The 16,278-nt window shown below is 53.2% G+C and overlaps 1 protein-coding gene across 8 annotated transcripts in view; it reads right to left on the bottom strand.

Moving 5' to 3' along the window:
• Positions 1 to 4,233: 4,233 nt before the first annotated feature.
• The window catches only part of Tmem63c (transmembrane protein 63C), a 64,555-nt gene continuing 52,510 nt past the window's right edge, over positions 4,234 to 16,278 (bottom strand). For 6 of the 8 annotated variants that reach the window (XM_013517137.1, XM_005390182.2, XM_013517141.1 and 3 more), the window contains 6 exons: positions 14,487 to 14,649; positions 14,239 to 14,344; positions 13,658 to 13,825; positions 11,805 to 11,914; positions 10,261 to 10,329; positions 4,234 to 6,957 (listed from right to left, as the gene is read on the bottom strand). In XM_013517137.1, coding sequence (XP_013372591.1) covers positions 6,760 to 6,957; positions 10,261 to 10,329; positions 11,805 to 11,914; positions 13,658 to 13,825; positions 14,239 to 14,344; positions 14,487 to 14,649 — 814 coding nt within the window. In that variant the 3' untranslated portion in view covers positions 4,234 to 6,759. Of the gene's footprint in view, positions 6,958 to 7,117; positions 7,368 to 9,760; positions 10,101 to 10,260; positions 10,330 to 11,804; positions 11,915 to 13,657; positions 13,826 to 14,238; positions 14,345 to 14,486; positions 14,650 to 16,278 lie in introns of those variants that run through there. The other 2 variants (XR_001235117.1, XM_013517142.1) reach the window with 2 other exon arrangements.

Raw genomic sequence — 16,278 nt, 5'->3', positions numbered from 1 at the left:
CTGGTGTTATTTTTCTGTAGAGGCCTCTGGGGTTGCCAGTAGTCATCATGTGTCTGCAGATTCAGGCTGCCCTTCCTATGCAGTGAGTCAGGGCTCAGGGAAAAAGTGCTGCTTGCCACCTCCTTCCTCATTGAAGTCTCTCTTTGGCCTTCCTGTGGGCTTCAGTTCTTGCTTCAGATCCTTACTGGGTCCTAAGGACCCACTTCCCTTCTTCTCTTCCTCACATTGCTATATACCAGTGTCTGGAAAGCAAATCTCAGGCTGTTTTTCTGTTGTTCACCACTCTGCCATCTTCCTCTGGAGAGTTTTAAAGAAAGCCTTGCTGTTATTTCATCTCCAAATTCTTCCTTATGAATTTCTAGACACTTTACCTCACATATGAACCCAAACAAGGCCCATACTTTGTGTTCGGGTGTGTCTCTTAAATCAGGAGCCCCTCCCTTTTTCCTCTGTCTGCTGTTTGAGTGATGCACTGAGTTGTCTGTCTGTGGCATGCCCAGCATTCATGGCTGCTGCTGCTTTGTGGTGTCTTGAAGCTCACTCCTGTATGCCTGTAGTTATTGCGAAGGGTGGGTAGACCCAGGGCTGTGGGGACATTGCTCCTTCCCTTCCAGCCCCTCCTGGTGCTGCAGGTCCTTGCTGCGGATCCCTCCCAGTCTCCATCTCCCTGTGGATCCTCCTCCCCTCTCCATGTCTGCTCAGCCCTCAAGCTCCTCCTTGCTCCCTTCTGTGCCTTGCATGAAACACAATCCAGAAACTGGTGACCCTGAGACTTAGGATTCCAGCTGCTTCCTGTCATCCCATATAACATGATCCATAGGAGTCCTGGCATTTTCCCAGATCTGTTCCTTCCCAGCTCTCTTCACCTCTAACCCACTGCTGACTGAGTTGTTCAAGCTAAAGAACTGGAGCCCCCTCCCTTCTTGCTTTTGTTCACATCCCACTTCTAATCCTTCCATGCATCTTCACCCTCTGTGGCAAATTCACCTGCTTCTCTCCTCAATCTCTGCCTGGTCCTGGTCCTATCATAGCTTCTCTCCTCGATACCTTCTATCATCCCTGGGGTGCTTCAATTTCTCTCCACTCTGGGCACCATGATTGCTTCTGTGCACAGGGGACTGGCAATTCCTGGGGCTGGGGGCAATAGGATGAGGTGTTATGAATGGGCACAGAGCCTCAGATTTACAAGATGAAAAGTAGAGATGACCAAGAGTAATGGCTGGATGTCATAATGTATTTAATACCACTCAGCTGTACACTTACAAAGGTTAAGATGGTAGATTTTGTTTTCTGCACTGTCTCTGTCCCTGGGACTTAATGCTCGACTAAACAGCTAAAAGGAGGAGAAGCTTATTTTGGCTCATGTTTTTAGTCCACGGTTGGCTGGCTCCGAAGTGGACAGCTCGGCAGAGGCCTGGCGGAGGAGAAGCTGCTCACGTCACGGCAGCCAGAAAGCACAGCGTGGAGGGAGGGGCCAGGGAGGGAAATAGCCTTCCAGGTCACACCCCCAGTGACCTGCCTCCTGCAGCCAGACCCTGCTTCCCATCAAACCAGCTGTAATGCCCAGTAATCCAGCCACCTTCCAAACACATGAGGCTCAGCAACCATTTAAGATCCAAACCCTAACATGTATTTTCAACTTAAATTTTTGAAAAGTACACGAGGATCGTGTACTCCTGTACTCAGACTCCTCCAATAGCTTTTCATAAGAGTAAGACTGCGTCCTGAGGACCCGTATAAAGCCCTGATGCTCTCTGTCCTGCCTGGTCCCTCTCTTTCTCTTGCTCACTGTGCTCTGGCCACACAGGCTGCTTGGCTGCTCTTTGGGTCCTGGATTTGTCCCCTCACCCTCTACTCCTCCTGTGTCTCATCCCCACAGAGCTCATCCTGGATCCTCAGGGAAACAGCCCCCACCCCCATCACCCCCCACCTCTCAGGCTGCTGTGTCCCTTCTTCAAAGCACTGACCCCTGCCTGACGTCTCCTTGTATAATTCATGTTTATTGCACTCAGGCCTTCAGTGGCATAGAAATGACCAGGCTATCATGAAAGCCACCCTGGGCTCTGTGGAGGGGATGGAAGAGAAGATTCTTCACAGCATTGCTGAAGGTGACAAGGCAGGCAGAGCCACTCCCCACCCCGGGCCTGAGTATGCTGTCTTGTCCAAACGTAGTTATACTTCTTTTCTTCTCTTTTCTCTTCTTTTTTTTTTTTTTTGAGATGGGGTCTTGTTATATAGTTCAGCCTGGTCTTAAACTCACTATACAGCCCAGGCTGGTCTCAAACTCAAGGCAGTCCTCCTGCCTCAGCCTCCTGAGTGCTGGGACTATAGGCATGCGCCACCATGCCTGGTTGTATTTCTTGCAGTGACCACAACACCAGAAGCTACACCCAAGCTGGATGCTTATCACTTAGGAGCCCAAGCTAGGCAGGTGCTGAAGCCTTGCCTTGGAATGCCTGTCTTACCTGAGCCTGGGATTGTTTTCTTCCCTCCTGCCCCCTGAACACCAGTCATCTGTAAATTAGAGGCAACTGGACACCATCCCAGAAGCTTTAGCTTATTCAGGGCTGGGGCCTGGGTGCTGGGAGGGTTTGAGGTTCTCAAGAGACTTCTTCTGCGGCTGGGATGGACAGCCCATAAGCTGAGGCTTGCATGAGCCTGGGTTCTGGGGCGTCAAGGCCAAATCAGATGCTCAGTTGGGCAACCTGGGAGCTTCTTCCCACACCCCAGTTCTGCCCTGCCCACCCTGCGCCTTCCACACAGTGACCTAGGAACCTGCAACAAGGAGGCTCTTCCCCACAGACAGACCTGAGTGGCTTCCCCACCACCTCAAAGGCCTGGGGAGGAGGCCGGTAGCTGCCCGGAGGGAGCAATCCTCCTGCTTCTTCCTGGGCCAGGAGGGGCCATCGTGGTACTGAGTCAGACACTCCAAGGTCCCTGTGGACAGTGGCCAGCATTAAGGCCCTCCAGGGCCACAGGCTCCCCTTGCCCTGCCCCAGTCCCACGTGCAGGTTTCAGCCCTTCCCTCCCTCTGGGTGGAGGGCTCTTCGGCCGGCCCCTCCCCCTCCCAGGCGCTTCAGCTTGTCAGTCTGTCTTCTCAGGCCTATCTCTCCCCAGGCCAGGTCCCTGCTAGTGAACCAAGAACTGGCCCAGGGCTGCCGCGTGGGGGACCCTGAAGACCCATGAGGCAGCTTCTGGGATCAGAGCTGTGGATCCTGGGAGAGGGCCCTTTCCTCTAGCAGCCAAAAGTCCACCCCCACCAGGCTGCAGGCCGTGCCCCTCCTACCGTGGCGGGAGACCCTCAACCTCTCTCCTCCGATCAGCCCTTGGGGGCTAATCCAGCTTGCCTTGGAAAATAATTGTCTTGAGGGACAAGGGGACAGGGGGAGGGGCCTGAGCTCACACTATGGTGGGCTTTGAACCCACACCCACTGAAGAGAAGGCTCAGCTGCCCAGAGACTCCTCCTCTGTCCCCACAGGAGCAGTGGGGGAGGTGGCTTCCCCTTCTAACACACACCTGTCCTCCACCCCGGCAGAACCTGTTCTGTTCTGTAACCCTCACATCCCCCTACCCTGTTTTTGTTTTGTGCTGCTGGGGACTGAACCCAGGGCCTCACGCATGTTAGGAAAGTGCTCTACCACGAGCTATAAGCCTACCGGACTACCCCTACTTTCTGGAAGAGCTAACCAGCCCTGGGGCACCCAGCTGGCTGGAGTAAAGGCCGGAACATGGTCTCCTAACTCAGAGACATTCCCCCAGGCAGGGAACTTCTTTCTGCCGCCTTGCCTCAGGTATTACAGCTTTTGCTAAACTGCATTTCCTGTCCTGCTCACTCCTGACCTGGCTGCCCATGCACCTCCCTGGGGCCCGCCTTCTCCTTGACTTTCCAGTCCCTGCTGGGCACAGACCTGAGTCCCATCTGCTGGTCTTTCTGGGGCCTCCACCAGGCACTGGCCTAGGTCAGTTGCCGTCTCGCAGGGTCCAGCACCCACCCAGGGGCTTCTGTGCTGAAGAATCTCCCCAGCTGTGCAGCAGAGGAGGCAGTGTCACCTCCCTTCTCTAGCAGCCAGGCAACACCTGCCTTCGCCATCAGGGCAGGGTCAAGGAAGGCCTTAGGGAGAGGTGGATCCCAGAAGGGGCAACTCTGGCCCCAGCAACAAAATCTACACGGTGAGGTGTGGCACTCATGGCACTCGGGCCTGGAGACTTCAGATGTAGAGGCACAGGATGGCTGAGGTTGGGAGGACTTGTTTATTCAAGGCACAGTCATAGCATTGATAATAAGAAGGTTCAGCATTCTGGCACATTCCTTTAGTGGTGGTGGCCAAGGTTGGACCACAACCCGTCCAGGCCCCCAGAGGATGCAATGCTGCTGATAGGCACTTTGCTTCCAGAGACAGCTGAGGGACAGGCAGGCAAGGCTGGGTCTGCTCAGGGCCTGGGGAAGGCCTCTCTCAGAGGGCTCTAGGCCATATGGACTCCTCCAAGAGGCAGCTCCCTCCAAAAAGGATCGAGTAAGTGGAAGGGGTAGGGAGGGTGGGTGGCGGTAGACAGAGGCCAACAGGTGACACAGGTGTGAGCTGGGGGAGCAGGCAGGTGGGGAAGTGCCCTGGGAGGGCCTGGATGAGGGGTGTATGTGGGGAGCTAAAGGATGCCCCCCACATTCCCAGTGACCATGGGAGGTTGAGGTACAGCTGGCTGCAGGGCCTTGCCTGCGACCCTAGGCCTCCAGGAAGGAGAAAGAAGCAAGTAGAGACTGGTACTTTACCAATATTCGTACCAGAACCGGGTTGCACTTGACCCAGACTCAGAGAGGGAGCGCCAAGCCATCTTGCCCGGTCGCTCGTGGGACCCTTTCCATGTGGAGGGAGCACAGGCTGGAGAGGGAGGGGGCGGCAGCAGGACTTCGGACAGATGCCAACAAGTGGTGCCCAGGAAAGGAGAGGCCCCGGGCCTGCCTGTGGCAGCACCCTCAAGCCCCTTACATACCAAACACCCTACAGGGTTGGGCACAGCCCGCAGGTGGTCATTCCCACTTCAGTTCATTCGCACTTCAGTCACAGTTGGAGCTGGTCAAAAGGCTCCCATGCCCTAGTTGCTTAAATGCCAGGGGAGACGGCCCTTGGGAACTGGCTTGTAAGACCCTGGCTGGGTGGAATTTCCCCCTTATTCCAAGCTGGGTCAGAAAAGAAAGACAGCTTCCTTCCCAGCTGACCCAAGTTCTCTGGAAAAATCCCCATGGCAAAGTTTGAGGCGAGCCCTGAGGGCATTGCACCAACTGCCTTTTGAGCAATTACTTCTCCGCAGGAGTGAGGCATGGAGCTGCTGGGGCTGGGATCTGGGGAACAGTGGAGCAGGGTGGGGCCTAGGTGACCTGCCCTCAGGGCCACCTGTTCCTGGGACAAGATGGAGCCTCTGAAGCAAGAGGCGCTGAGCCCTCTGCAGCAAGTCAGTGGCAGGAGCGACCCAGACCTCTGAGAAGGGGCTCCAGGCGGCTTAGGAGCTCGAAGACTCCATGCAGCTTGACCCTTTCTCCATGTCCACCCTGGCTGGGCTGCACTGGGTCCTGATGGCAGCCTATCCCAGGAGGTGGCAGCTGGTGTCACCCGGCCACAGCAGAGGTGCTGAGAAGGATTCAGCCCCTCCAGGCCTCTGGTGGAGGCAGCCTGGGAGGACAGCCCTGCCCCCTTAGCAAGCGCTTCTCTATGGCGAACACATGGTCACCACACCTCCAGGGCGGGGTTGGCGTCACTGTGGGAAGTCAGGGACCCCCCGAGGCCTCTTAGGTGACCCTTAGCGAACATGTAGAGATGCAAGGAAGGCTCCGACCTGGGCAGCAAGGAATGGCCAGAACGTTCCGTCTGAAGCCTGGGTTTCTTACCCTTAGCTGCTGCTCATGTCGTCCGAGCTGAGGCCCAGCATTCCGACAGGTTCTGCTCGGTAAGGCTAGCGGCCCCCTCCTTGGCTTTGGAATCTTATCCGCCTGGGGTTTGGGGACGTGTATCTGGTTTCCCACCACCCAGACTTTTGGGGAGAGGCCCCCACCCCGAGTACTGCCTCTGTCCAGTCCCTACTGTGCTTACAGTAGCCAGCACAAACTTGCCATGGTTTCCTCACCACACCTCAGGTCTTTTTTAATGAGCCCAAGTGGCCAGGTCCAGCCCACCCTTGTAAGAGTAGGAAGAAGGTGCTGCCTTGCTGCGCTTGGGGACTGTGATCATGGCAGAGGAAGGGGCTCAGTCTCCTCTTCTAGCTGCCCCTTACTGGGAGGGGAGCGTACGAAGACTACGGTTTTCCTGCAAGAAAACCTGCGGTGAGACACTCACTTGCGAGTTGTTGATGAGGCCCAGCACGTACCTCTGCCTCTCAGGCCGTGGGGAGGCCTAGGGGCTGGAGCAGCAGCAGCTCAAAGGGCAGCTGGAGAGAGGGTGATGGAGACCCTGAAAGTTCCATGGGCTTCTTCTTGCCTCCTTCCTTGTGAACATCTTCTCCATCTTGACCCCATTCAGTCTGTCTTGGGCTTCAGCCGCCTAACCAAGACACAGTGTATGCTGCCTCCATGCCATCCTGGAGTTCCTGGGCACTGCTCAGCACCTCCATCCTAGCTGGTCAGCGGGCTGGGTCTCCACGTGGTTATGGCTGAGCAGCAGGCGTCTCCATCCGGAGCGTCCCAAAGTCTGCAGGAGGGAGCAAGGAGGCCCGGGCCACCCTCTCACCTCCCTTGCCAGGTTCTCCCCTGCCCCTGCCTGGAGTCCTGGTCAGTGGTACTGGCTCTGGCCCTCCAGCTCCAGCCCTTCCTGGAATTGGGCCGAGTCCAGCTCCCTTGCAAAGCCCCTCAAACCGCTCTCTTCTTCCTCCTCTGGCTGGCTGTTCATGGTACCGTAGGTGTGCCGGGCTGGGGAGGAGGCTGGGGTCAGGTTCAGCTCCGGCTCTTGCAGCACAGTGGCCACGTACAGCTGCTCAGGATAGAGGGGGTGGCGAGAGTCATGTTGGGAGCAAGGCCCAGGCACACCCTCTCCTCACCCCATCGCCTCTGCCCCTCCAAGCCACGGGTGCTTCCTTCTGCCCCTCCTTCCCTAGCAGCCTGCGCCCTGCCCATCTCTCCCACCTACTTACTCTTGGCCGCTGAACGACCACCTATGAGCTCCCAGGGCTAGTTTAGTGGCAGCTCTCCAACTCCTAGGCCACTGCTCCTTCAGAACATGTTCCACTCATTCTCGGTTCCCAGGCAGGGTGAACCCAGAAGCAGAAGACACAGGGTTCCCCTGGGCTGGGGTCTGGAGAGACCGCTATTGCAGAGGCAGTGACCTTTCTAATGCAGCATCAGAGGCACAGCCAAAGCTCCTCGGGGTGTCATGGAGGTGGCCTGTGAATCAGGATTGAAACTGGGACTGCTAGCTGAGAGCTAGGTCATGTGTCCTGTTAAACCCAGGAGAGATCCCAAGAATGCTGGGAGGGCAGCAGATTAGAAAAACATAAGAAGTACCAGGGAAAAGAGCAATTCGTCACTCTTTAAGTGGTTTTTAAAGCAACTCCTTACTTTGAAAATAGGTAATTAAGGATACTGTTATACCTTTCTGTAGTTTATTTTGGTGAAACCAAATAGTCCCAGTGAATGAGAAAAGTTTCCTACAAAAGAATTTAGACATTTGCATGGTAAGTAACTATGCAAAGTAAACTGCATAGATGATGACCTTTAGTCATAAAGAAGATAAAAACAGGACAATGGAAAACCCAGCCATGTCCCCCCAAGTTGGGGGGCGCTATTAGCATCATTAATTGGAATAACTGGGATGTTATTTATTCCCTAGTGTGATGTATAGCACTCCTTGAAATTCATCCTAGCCATGCTGGACTTGACCATCCCTGTCAGGGATTTGTGGGTATCTGGTTTCAGGGAATGTAGGAGTGGTGGAAATGGCTGTGAGTCACTGAAAAGATAGAGCCAGAAGATCCACAACTTTCTGTAAGACTGCTGGCTCTGAAACAGGGACTGTGCTAAAATTAAAGGGGCACAGTCACCAGCTGCACAGCTGTTGTGTTAGTTTAGTACAGGTACTGGATTGGATCTTGGTTTGGACAGACTATAGCTAGGAATGACGGTGCACTCCGGCAGTGCCAGCACTCTGGGAGACGGAGGCAGAAGGACTGCAAGTTCAAGCTCAGCGTGGGCAATGCAGTGAATTAGCCAGGGACCTATTTCAAAATCAAAAATTGAAAAAAAGGGGGGACTGGGAATGTAGGTCAGTGTAAAGGCTCTGGGTTCAATCCCCAGTATTGAAAAAAGAGATATTTCTGGAATAATTAGGACAACTTCAATATGAACTGGGTATTCAAAAAGATAAAAATTGTTAACAAAAATGCCAGGTTATAAAAACATATGTACAGTATTATTTCATTTTAGCAAAAACTATATGTAACTGAGTGTGGTGCCACACTCCTGTGATTCTAGTACTCAGGAAGCTGAGGCAGGAGGATTGCCATGAGTTTGAGACTGGCCTGGGCTACGTACTGAGTTCAAGGCCAACCTGAACTACACAGTGGGACCCTGTCTCAAAAAAACAAAAACAAAACCTTAAAAACTATATGTACATATGTAACTATATATGTACATAAGCAAAATGTATGTACAGAATTATTTGGAAGACATACACATATAAATACCTGGAAGAATATACACGGGGTATCAGGGATAATTTGGGTGGTGGTAATATGAAGTTTTTATTTCCTTATTCTTGTTTTCTGTTTTTAATCCCAAACAATCTACAATGTTCATATAGCACTCTTGTAATAATAAAAGACTTTAAAAAAATTCTAAGATGGGCCGGTGGCACACGCCTGTAGTCCCAGCCACACTGGAGGCTGAGGCAGGAGGGGATCACTTGAGCCTGAAGTCCGAGGCCAGCCTGCCCAACATATCGAAATCCTGTCTCAAAAAATAAATAAATCAATCAATAAATAGAAAGATAGATAATAAATTCTAGGGTTTTGTTCTTGCTGTGTTTTGTTTTTTTTTTAAATACAGGCTTTGTCCTCAGACAAACCTGGTTCAAACTTTTTCACTCCCTTTCTCAGTGCCCTGAGCCTAGCATGCTCAGCTCGCGGGGTCCCCAGCGTGCCCTGATGACGCTGCTAACAGTAACAATAACCTCTTAAGCCTCTTACTGGGGATGAAGCCTCCATTGCGTGAGTTTGTCAAAATATCAAAAGAGAAAATGGCAAAGCATCAGGTTCCTAAGAGTTCAGTTACTTGTTGCAACCGGTAGCAAAGTGCTCAGATTGGAAGGGTCCGGGATGAGTCTTTTCCTACTTGGAAGTCTTGGTCTTCTCCCCTGCTACCTCTCGGGAAGTGAAGCCTGGAGTTCTGACCCCTCTGTCTGCGCCCGTGGGTGGCGGGTCCCCCGTGTTGCCTGCTCGCTTCTGTCTGTGCACCTGCCCCAGCCCTGCCCGTCGCTAAGGCGAGCCTCGTCTCGCACAGGCCGCCGCGTGTGCACCGAGCTGGAAACGCATCTGTTTGCCCACGCGCTCCAGCCTCTTGCGGCCTTGGCGCAAGCTGCTCCTTTCTCCAAAGCTCTTCCCATGCCCTGCGTCACCTGGCACCCTCTCCTCCCTTCCCGGAGTCTCAGGAGATGTTCCCTCCTGTGGCGCAGGAGGGCGCCCTTCTCTAGGGCTCCTCCGAGGCGCCTGGCTGTGGGCTTGGCAGACCTGGTGCCCAGCTCTGCACACGCACCAGTGGCAGCGATGCGGCGGGGCCGAGGGGGCCTGGGAGCCCGCGTCCAGCCCGTGGGGCGCCCGGCCGAGCCCAGCCTCGGCTCCTCGCTCCTCCTGCGCTGCCCCTGCCTTACCATTCGGTGCGTCGCCAATAGCTCCCTGCGGCTGGGTCTGCGCCTGCGCCTGTGCCCTGGAGGCTGCCCGAGTCCCGAGGCCAAGCCCCAGCACGCCCCTGCGTCTACACGAATGTGGTTTCTGAGATCGGGATTCCCCTGTCCTTCCTCTTTGGGTGCCTCCTTTGTGGGTTACTTGGCCTTGTAGTGCCTGCCGGGTCAGTGTCGGGTCTTCGCTCCTGGCTCTTCAGCCAGTGCCACGGCAGCGTTTGGACCTGGGCCAAGTCCTGCTGCGTCAGAAGAGGGAGCCTGGGGCCCGCTCCTCCCCAGTCCCAGTGGGCACAGAGCTCCGACACCCCCACATCCTCACTGCATTAGGCCCCCCCTGCAGGCCCTGCCCTCCTGATCTGTCCCCAGGGTGAGGGCAAGACTTACAAGGGAGGTAGGGGTGGAGGACGTGCTGCTTGGCTCCATGTCGAACACCGTCTGGGTCTCCTCCTCCGGCTGCAGCAGGGAGACAGGCAGTGAGTGGGTCATGGCCCAGGCAGCTCTTCTGACACCCAGGGCTGCACCCACTCGTGGGCCCGGGCCACCCTGGCACTCGACCTCCCTTCTGTCTTTTCAGGCCTCAGCCCAGCAAACCAGGCAGAAGCCCAGGGGGACAGGCAGAAGGCTGGGGTGCTAGGAGTCTCTCTGGAATGTGCTGTTCCCGAGCACCATGAGGGCAGAAGTAAGCAACGTTGCACGAATTGGGGTTCAAAGATAGGGCTGCTCTGACATCTGCCTTTCTGGGATGTTCCCTCCATTGTGACTGGAAGGAGCCCTAAACTAATCCCATTTATGTTCTCTACTACCTTCCTTCCCTAGAGTGACACTCAGGCAACCATGTCCCGTGACACCATTGTATCAAAAACACAGCTAACTGGTTGTGACATGTGTCTGTATTCCCAGCACTTTGGGAGGCTGAAGCAGGAGGACTGCAAGTTTGAGGTCAGCCTGGGCTACACAGTGATTTAGCAAGACCCTCTCTCAAAATTTAAAAATAAGTAAATAAATAACAGGTTGGGGATATAACGCAGTGCAAAGTACTGGGAAACCCAGTACTGGGAAAAAAGAAAAAAACAACCCCAAGCTGAAAAACTGCAGAAAGACAGAGTTGGCCCTCCACGAGCACTCTCCAGTGATGCAGCAGTAGAGGCAGACAGGAAGGGTGGAGGGTGCCTTTGCCGAGGTCCCCAGTACAGAGACAGAAACAAGGGAAGCAAGAAGAGATGCCTCTAAGACCCTCCCCCTGCCAGCTCAGCAGGGCATCAGCACTTAGAGCTAACTTTCTTTTCTTTATTCATTTGAAAAGGAAGCAATTCAGTCAGAAAACCTGTGCCAGCTGCCATACCCAGAAACATAACTAGAAAAATAAATGCACTTCTGCTGGAAATCATTCCAGTGCCCCAGGCCCAACACCCGCTTTGGGAAATGCTGCTGTAGACACACAGCGTGGCCGCGTGGTTCTGTGTGCCTTCATGCCAGTGCCAGCTCCCTTCTCCCAGGTGCCTTACAGATTAGACTGGGTCCCACCCGCAAACAGCCACAAGGATCGTGGCGAATCGCCCTCAGAGCCGAGCTACACGGGCACAGGCTGACCACCCCCGTCCTGCCTCCTCCACTCTGCTCCATCCTCTGCCTCAGCCCGCTGGCCCTCAGGATGGTGCTCACAGCTGTGTCTGGAATGGACTCACGTGGCGGGGGAACATGCCAACTGCCTGCCGTTTGGAGGAGGCATCCGGGTAGAAAGAGGACAGCACCTCCAGTGGGGGCCAGCCTGAGCTAGCGGCAGCCTGCACACCAAGCCCACAATCGGAGAGACAGGCCAAACCCTCTGGTCCTGTGTTGCTCTGGAGGCCCACGCCAGGAAGGGGTCCCAGGGCTCTGTCTCCCTGGGCCAGGAGAATTCGCGGAGAAAGGGCAGCCTAGTGACTCACCTCATAGTCAGAGGATATCCTCAGCTTCCCCAGAAAAATGCCAAAGAAGGCGATTAGCATGGAAGCTATAAGGGTGGACAGTGAAAATAAGGTGATGCTGTGGAGGTAACCTGTGGAGGAGAAGAAAAGGCCCTGGCTGTGGAGCCCAGCGCTGGAACTGACCAGGGAACTCTGCAGACGTCTAGGAACCCTCTCAGCACCTCCATAGCAGCTGTGCACTTGGGACACACAGACCCTTCCCCAAGTGTCCTCCAAGAATAACAGGATCAACGGGCCAGATGTGACACTGTCTTTCTTCTGTGTGGCCTGTTTAAGAGTTTGGCGTCTGTGGATTCCATGAAAGGAAAAAAAAGTTCTGGTGGACATAAGTGTCCACATTAGTGCCCATCTGACTAGCCTTCTTGTTACCTCTGTTACCACGGTTCTGGGGAGCATCTCTGAACTGTCATTTCTGCCTTGGCCCACACTTGGTCTTTGACCCCTGCCCCCTTTCCTGCAAACCCAGTCAAAGGGAGCATGCTTAGTTATCTGGGCTAATGGCCCTGAAAAGCAATCCAGAACTCAAAAGTCATTTATATTTTGGGTAGAAATATTGAGTCCATTTTTTAATGGCAGCAGTTTTCTAACTAGACGAGGATGGAAAAATCACTCTTTACAGTCAAAGGTGATGTGTGTGTGTGTGTGTGTGGTCCATTTTTTAATGGCAGCAGTTTTCTAACTAGACGAGGATGGAAAAATCACTCTTTACAGTCAAAGGTGATTGCTTAATGATGCTCACTGCAGTGACTGCGAAATAGCACAAAATGGTAAACAGCCTCAGCATCCAGCAGGGGAGAACTAGCAAAAATGGACAGCTTTTAATGCCGCTGTTGAAAAGCATGTGTTCAAACAGCCTCTTAATAACACAGGAAATTGCTCAGAACATAATGTTCTGCAGGACTCGAGGCTATACCAGGGATGGTCACAATTTGGTAAAGTACAAGTGGGTCAGCCCTCTCTCTCTCGGTTTGCTCCTCTCCCCGGGGCAGATGCTGAGGATGAAGTCAGGGAACAACGATATGAGGCTCCAGGTGTGGTTATGGGTGATTTAAATTTCGATCTTCATGTTTTTCTATTTTTGTTAATAAACATAAAGTACTTTATCCTTGGAAAAAGGCGTTAGGAAAAAATTGCTAGGTGGCAGGGAAAGAAATTGAGAGTGACAACACACGGGTACAAATAAATGACCAAGAGTTGGCTCTTCACTGATGTGACTGAGAGTAAAGAAAATACTGCCTCTCCCACTCTGCCCCGCAGAGAAGGTTAAGATCAAGTGTCCCAAGGGGAGGGCGGTGGCTGCCTAGTGGCATGGGCCACTCTGAGGGGAGAAAGTTGAGGGATGTCCTGCCTGTGGCCTGCGGGGACTTCCGTGGAGGTGTCTTTGGGCTCCCCTGGACAGGGACAGCAGGTTCGTGTAACCAAAGAGTAAGGGAAGAGTAAAGGTGCAGGAATCTGATTCCTCTTCTAGGTTTTTGGCAAACTCCTAAAAGCAGGACTCCTATAGAGATCCCAGAGGCAATACACTGGGAATTGAGTGCCACCCCCCAGCTATTATTCTGTTTCTGGTCAGCCTGGATTTAGAATGAAGGAATATGAAATTTCTTGCCCAGAACAAAATCCATACATTTTGGACCCCGCTTTGCCTCAAAGTTCTGCTCAGACACTCATCCATGGCCTGTGGGCCCAGAGAGGTGACTGGACTTGGCTGTGTCGGATGAGCAAGGTCTTGCTCTCCCTGCCTTTCCCCTCTGACAGCGCTGGTGTTGAGAGGCTCACAGAGCAGTGGGAGGGCAGAGGGCGCCCCCAGCACCTACCTACTCGCAGGATGGAGAAGAAGAGCATCCAGAATAGGCCCAGGAGCGGAGCAAAGATGGCCTGGGAGACCGCAGCCATGTGGATCTGCTCATTCAGTTTGGTGGGTGCGTAGGAGTAGTACATGTTGTAGCGGTCTGTGATGTGCTTCATGCACAGGTAGAGCAGCCCTGGGCGCCAGAGATGGACCCAGTCAGTGACCACTTTCACAGTCGAGACCTGAGCTGCCCCATGGTCCCCACAGGCCCCTGAGACCAGGTTCAGGGCTGTGAGAGTAGCAAGAGCCAAGGGCAGGCTGTGAGAGCCCTGTGGTGCTGATCTCTGGGGCCAGCAGCTTCCCCTGAGCCCCCAGGACCTAGCCTGGCAACTCTGAAAAATCACTCGCTCGTGCATTCATTTAACAAACATCCAGTTTCAGTAGCGGTCCAACCTCAGTACGCTGGTCCTGCCCCTGCCCCAACACCTCCCTGCCACAGGCTGTCCAGGTCACTTCTTGCTCTAGGAGGCGGCATGGTGCTGTGGGACTCCATTCCTCCTCCCAGGCTGAGTGAGACACCCCAGGTGCGCCTGAGAGATGACTCACCAAAAGGGACAATGATGGGACAGGTGATGCTATACGCCATGACCACGGTGAAGACATTCATCATCCACGCGTACTCACGCCCAAACTGGAATTCTATGGCCTGGTTCTGGGGCAGAAGGCAGCAGTCACCGGAGGTTGCCCAGCTGGGTGGTTGCAGCTCCCCCTGGGAGCTGCAGTAAAGGCCTGGAGGCAGCCTCCCTTCACCCTGGAGTCCATAACGCACGTGCTCAGGGAAGGGCCCGCCTCACCTTCCTGATGTGGGCTCTCTCTGGCTCTGATCGGGAAAAGAAGAGGCGGGTACTGTACATGAAGAGCGAGCCCAGGCGCATGAGCTCCATGCCCGTGCCCAGCAAAGCTGCGGTGATCACATAGTTGACGAAGAAGGCGCCGTTGTCTGGCAGGAAGACACACCTGGGAGAGTGGAAGACAGTGACAAGCCGGGGGCAGAAAAAAGGGGAGACATTGGAAGGAAGAGAGAGAAAGAGAAAAACAGCAGAGGGAGTGGGGGTCACATGTGAGGATAAAGTTTTATCTACAGTTGTGCCACATAACCGACATGCCAGTCGATGGGCCACATGTACGATGGTGTTCCCATGAAACTGTCTCCCCTAGTGAGGCTGTAGCCACATTAGTTTGCGTATGTACACTCTGTTATGTTTTCACAACAACAAAAGCACATATTGAGGCAGTTCCTAGAGGGTTCCCTTTTATAAAGTGATGCATGACTCAGTGTGCTTGTGCGCGTGTGTGCGCGGGCGTGCACACATGTGCGTGTCCTCAACCCAATTTAAGTTAACAAGCAGTTCTCCTGAGCAGAGATCCAGATGGCGTGGGTGTACTGGGAGACATGTGCATGGCTTACTCCAAAACAAGGGTGTCTGACCTCAATTCTGAAGGTCTAAGGCCTTAAATGGGAAAATTTACATTTTATTTTCACCGATCTGTAGTTAAAATTTACTTTTTCTTTCAATTAAGAGTCTCGGCAACTGCTGGGTGGGCTGGCACATGCCACCTACTCGGGAGACCGAGAAGCACGAGGATCACAAGTATGAGCCCAGCTTGAGCAACTTGGGGAGACTGTGTCTCAAAATAAAGTGTGTGTGTGTGTGTGTGTGTGTGTGTGTGTGTGTGTGTGTGAGGGAGAGAGAGAGGAGGAGACAGCTGGGGATGTAGTTCAGCATTCCCCGGATTCAATGCCCAGTACTACCAAAAAAAGAAAAAACTTTTAAAAAGTAACACATTGTGGCATGCTAGCCATTGTAACTTTATCACCAGTTGAAGTCACATTATAGTCACTGTGACAGCTTATATATGTCACTTGTGCTCATTAGCTTTTCAGTGGTGCCTGTCACCATTTAAAAATGATGGCAGGAGGGGCAGGGGATTTAGCTCAGCGGCACAGTGCCTGCCTGGCAAGTGCAAGGTCGTGAGTTTGATTCCTGGTACCAGAAACAAACAAACAAACAAACAAAAAAGTGATGGCAGAAATGATACATGCTGCTAAATTACACACAATTAAAGTTCTGTCTACAGACATGTGCCTGACATAGCTGGACAGCTTCCTCCGGGGGTAATTCATTCACCTGGCGTTCATTCATCTCAGTGTTGTCTTTAATGCACAAAGCACATGGACTGCAAAGGGAATCAATCACACTGGAATATAGCCGTCAAAGTATTTTAAAATTCGGTGACCCAAGCATCTCTGTTGCTTCCTGGTATCCCCATTTATACAACTATTAACTTCCTTAAAAACAGGCAACTGAGCCCAGGAAGACATTTCAGAACTCCTTAAAAAAAAAAACCACTGTTTCTTGATGAGGAACCCAAAATAAAAATAAAGAGCAAAGTAAAAGCTTGATAATAGGAAGTAGGGAGATCGACCTTTCTCAAATGAGAGGGGGCCAAGAGATGGGGAGAGAAGTGGGAGGGAAGGGAAGGGGACGGAAAAAGACTAAAGATGTATTCTGTCCACGTACCCATCCCCACAAAGTATTCTATCATCAGGCTCTGAAAACGTGTGCTAGTAGAAAAAGAAGTGAT

Source organism: Chinchilla lanigera, unplaced genomic scaffold (assembly GCF_000276665.1).
Source record: "Chinchilla lanigera isolate Chin_1 unplaced genomic scaffold, ChiLan1.0 scaffold00037, whole genome shotgun sequence".
Classification (NCBI taxonomy): domain Eukaryota; kingdom Metazoa; phylum Chordata; class Mammalia; order Rodentia; family Chinchillidae; genus Chinchilla; species Chinchilla lanigera.
This window is presented reverse-complemented; position numbering and strand designations above follow the sequence as displayed.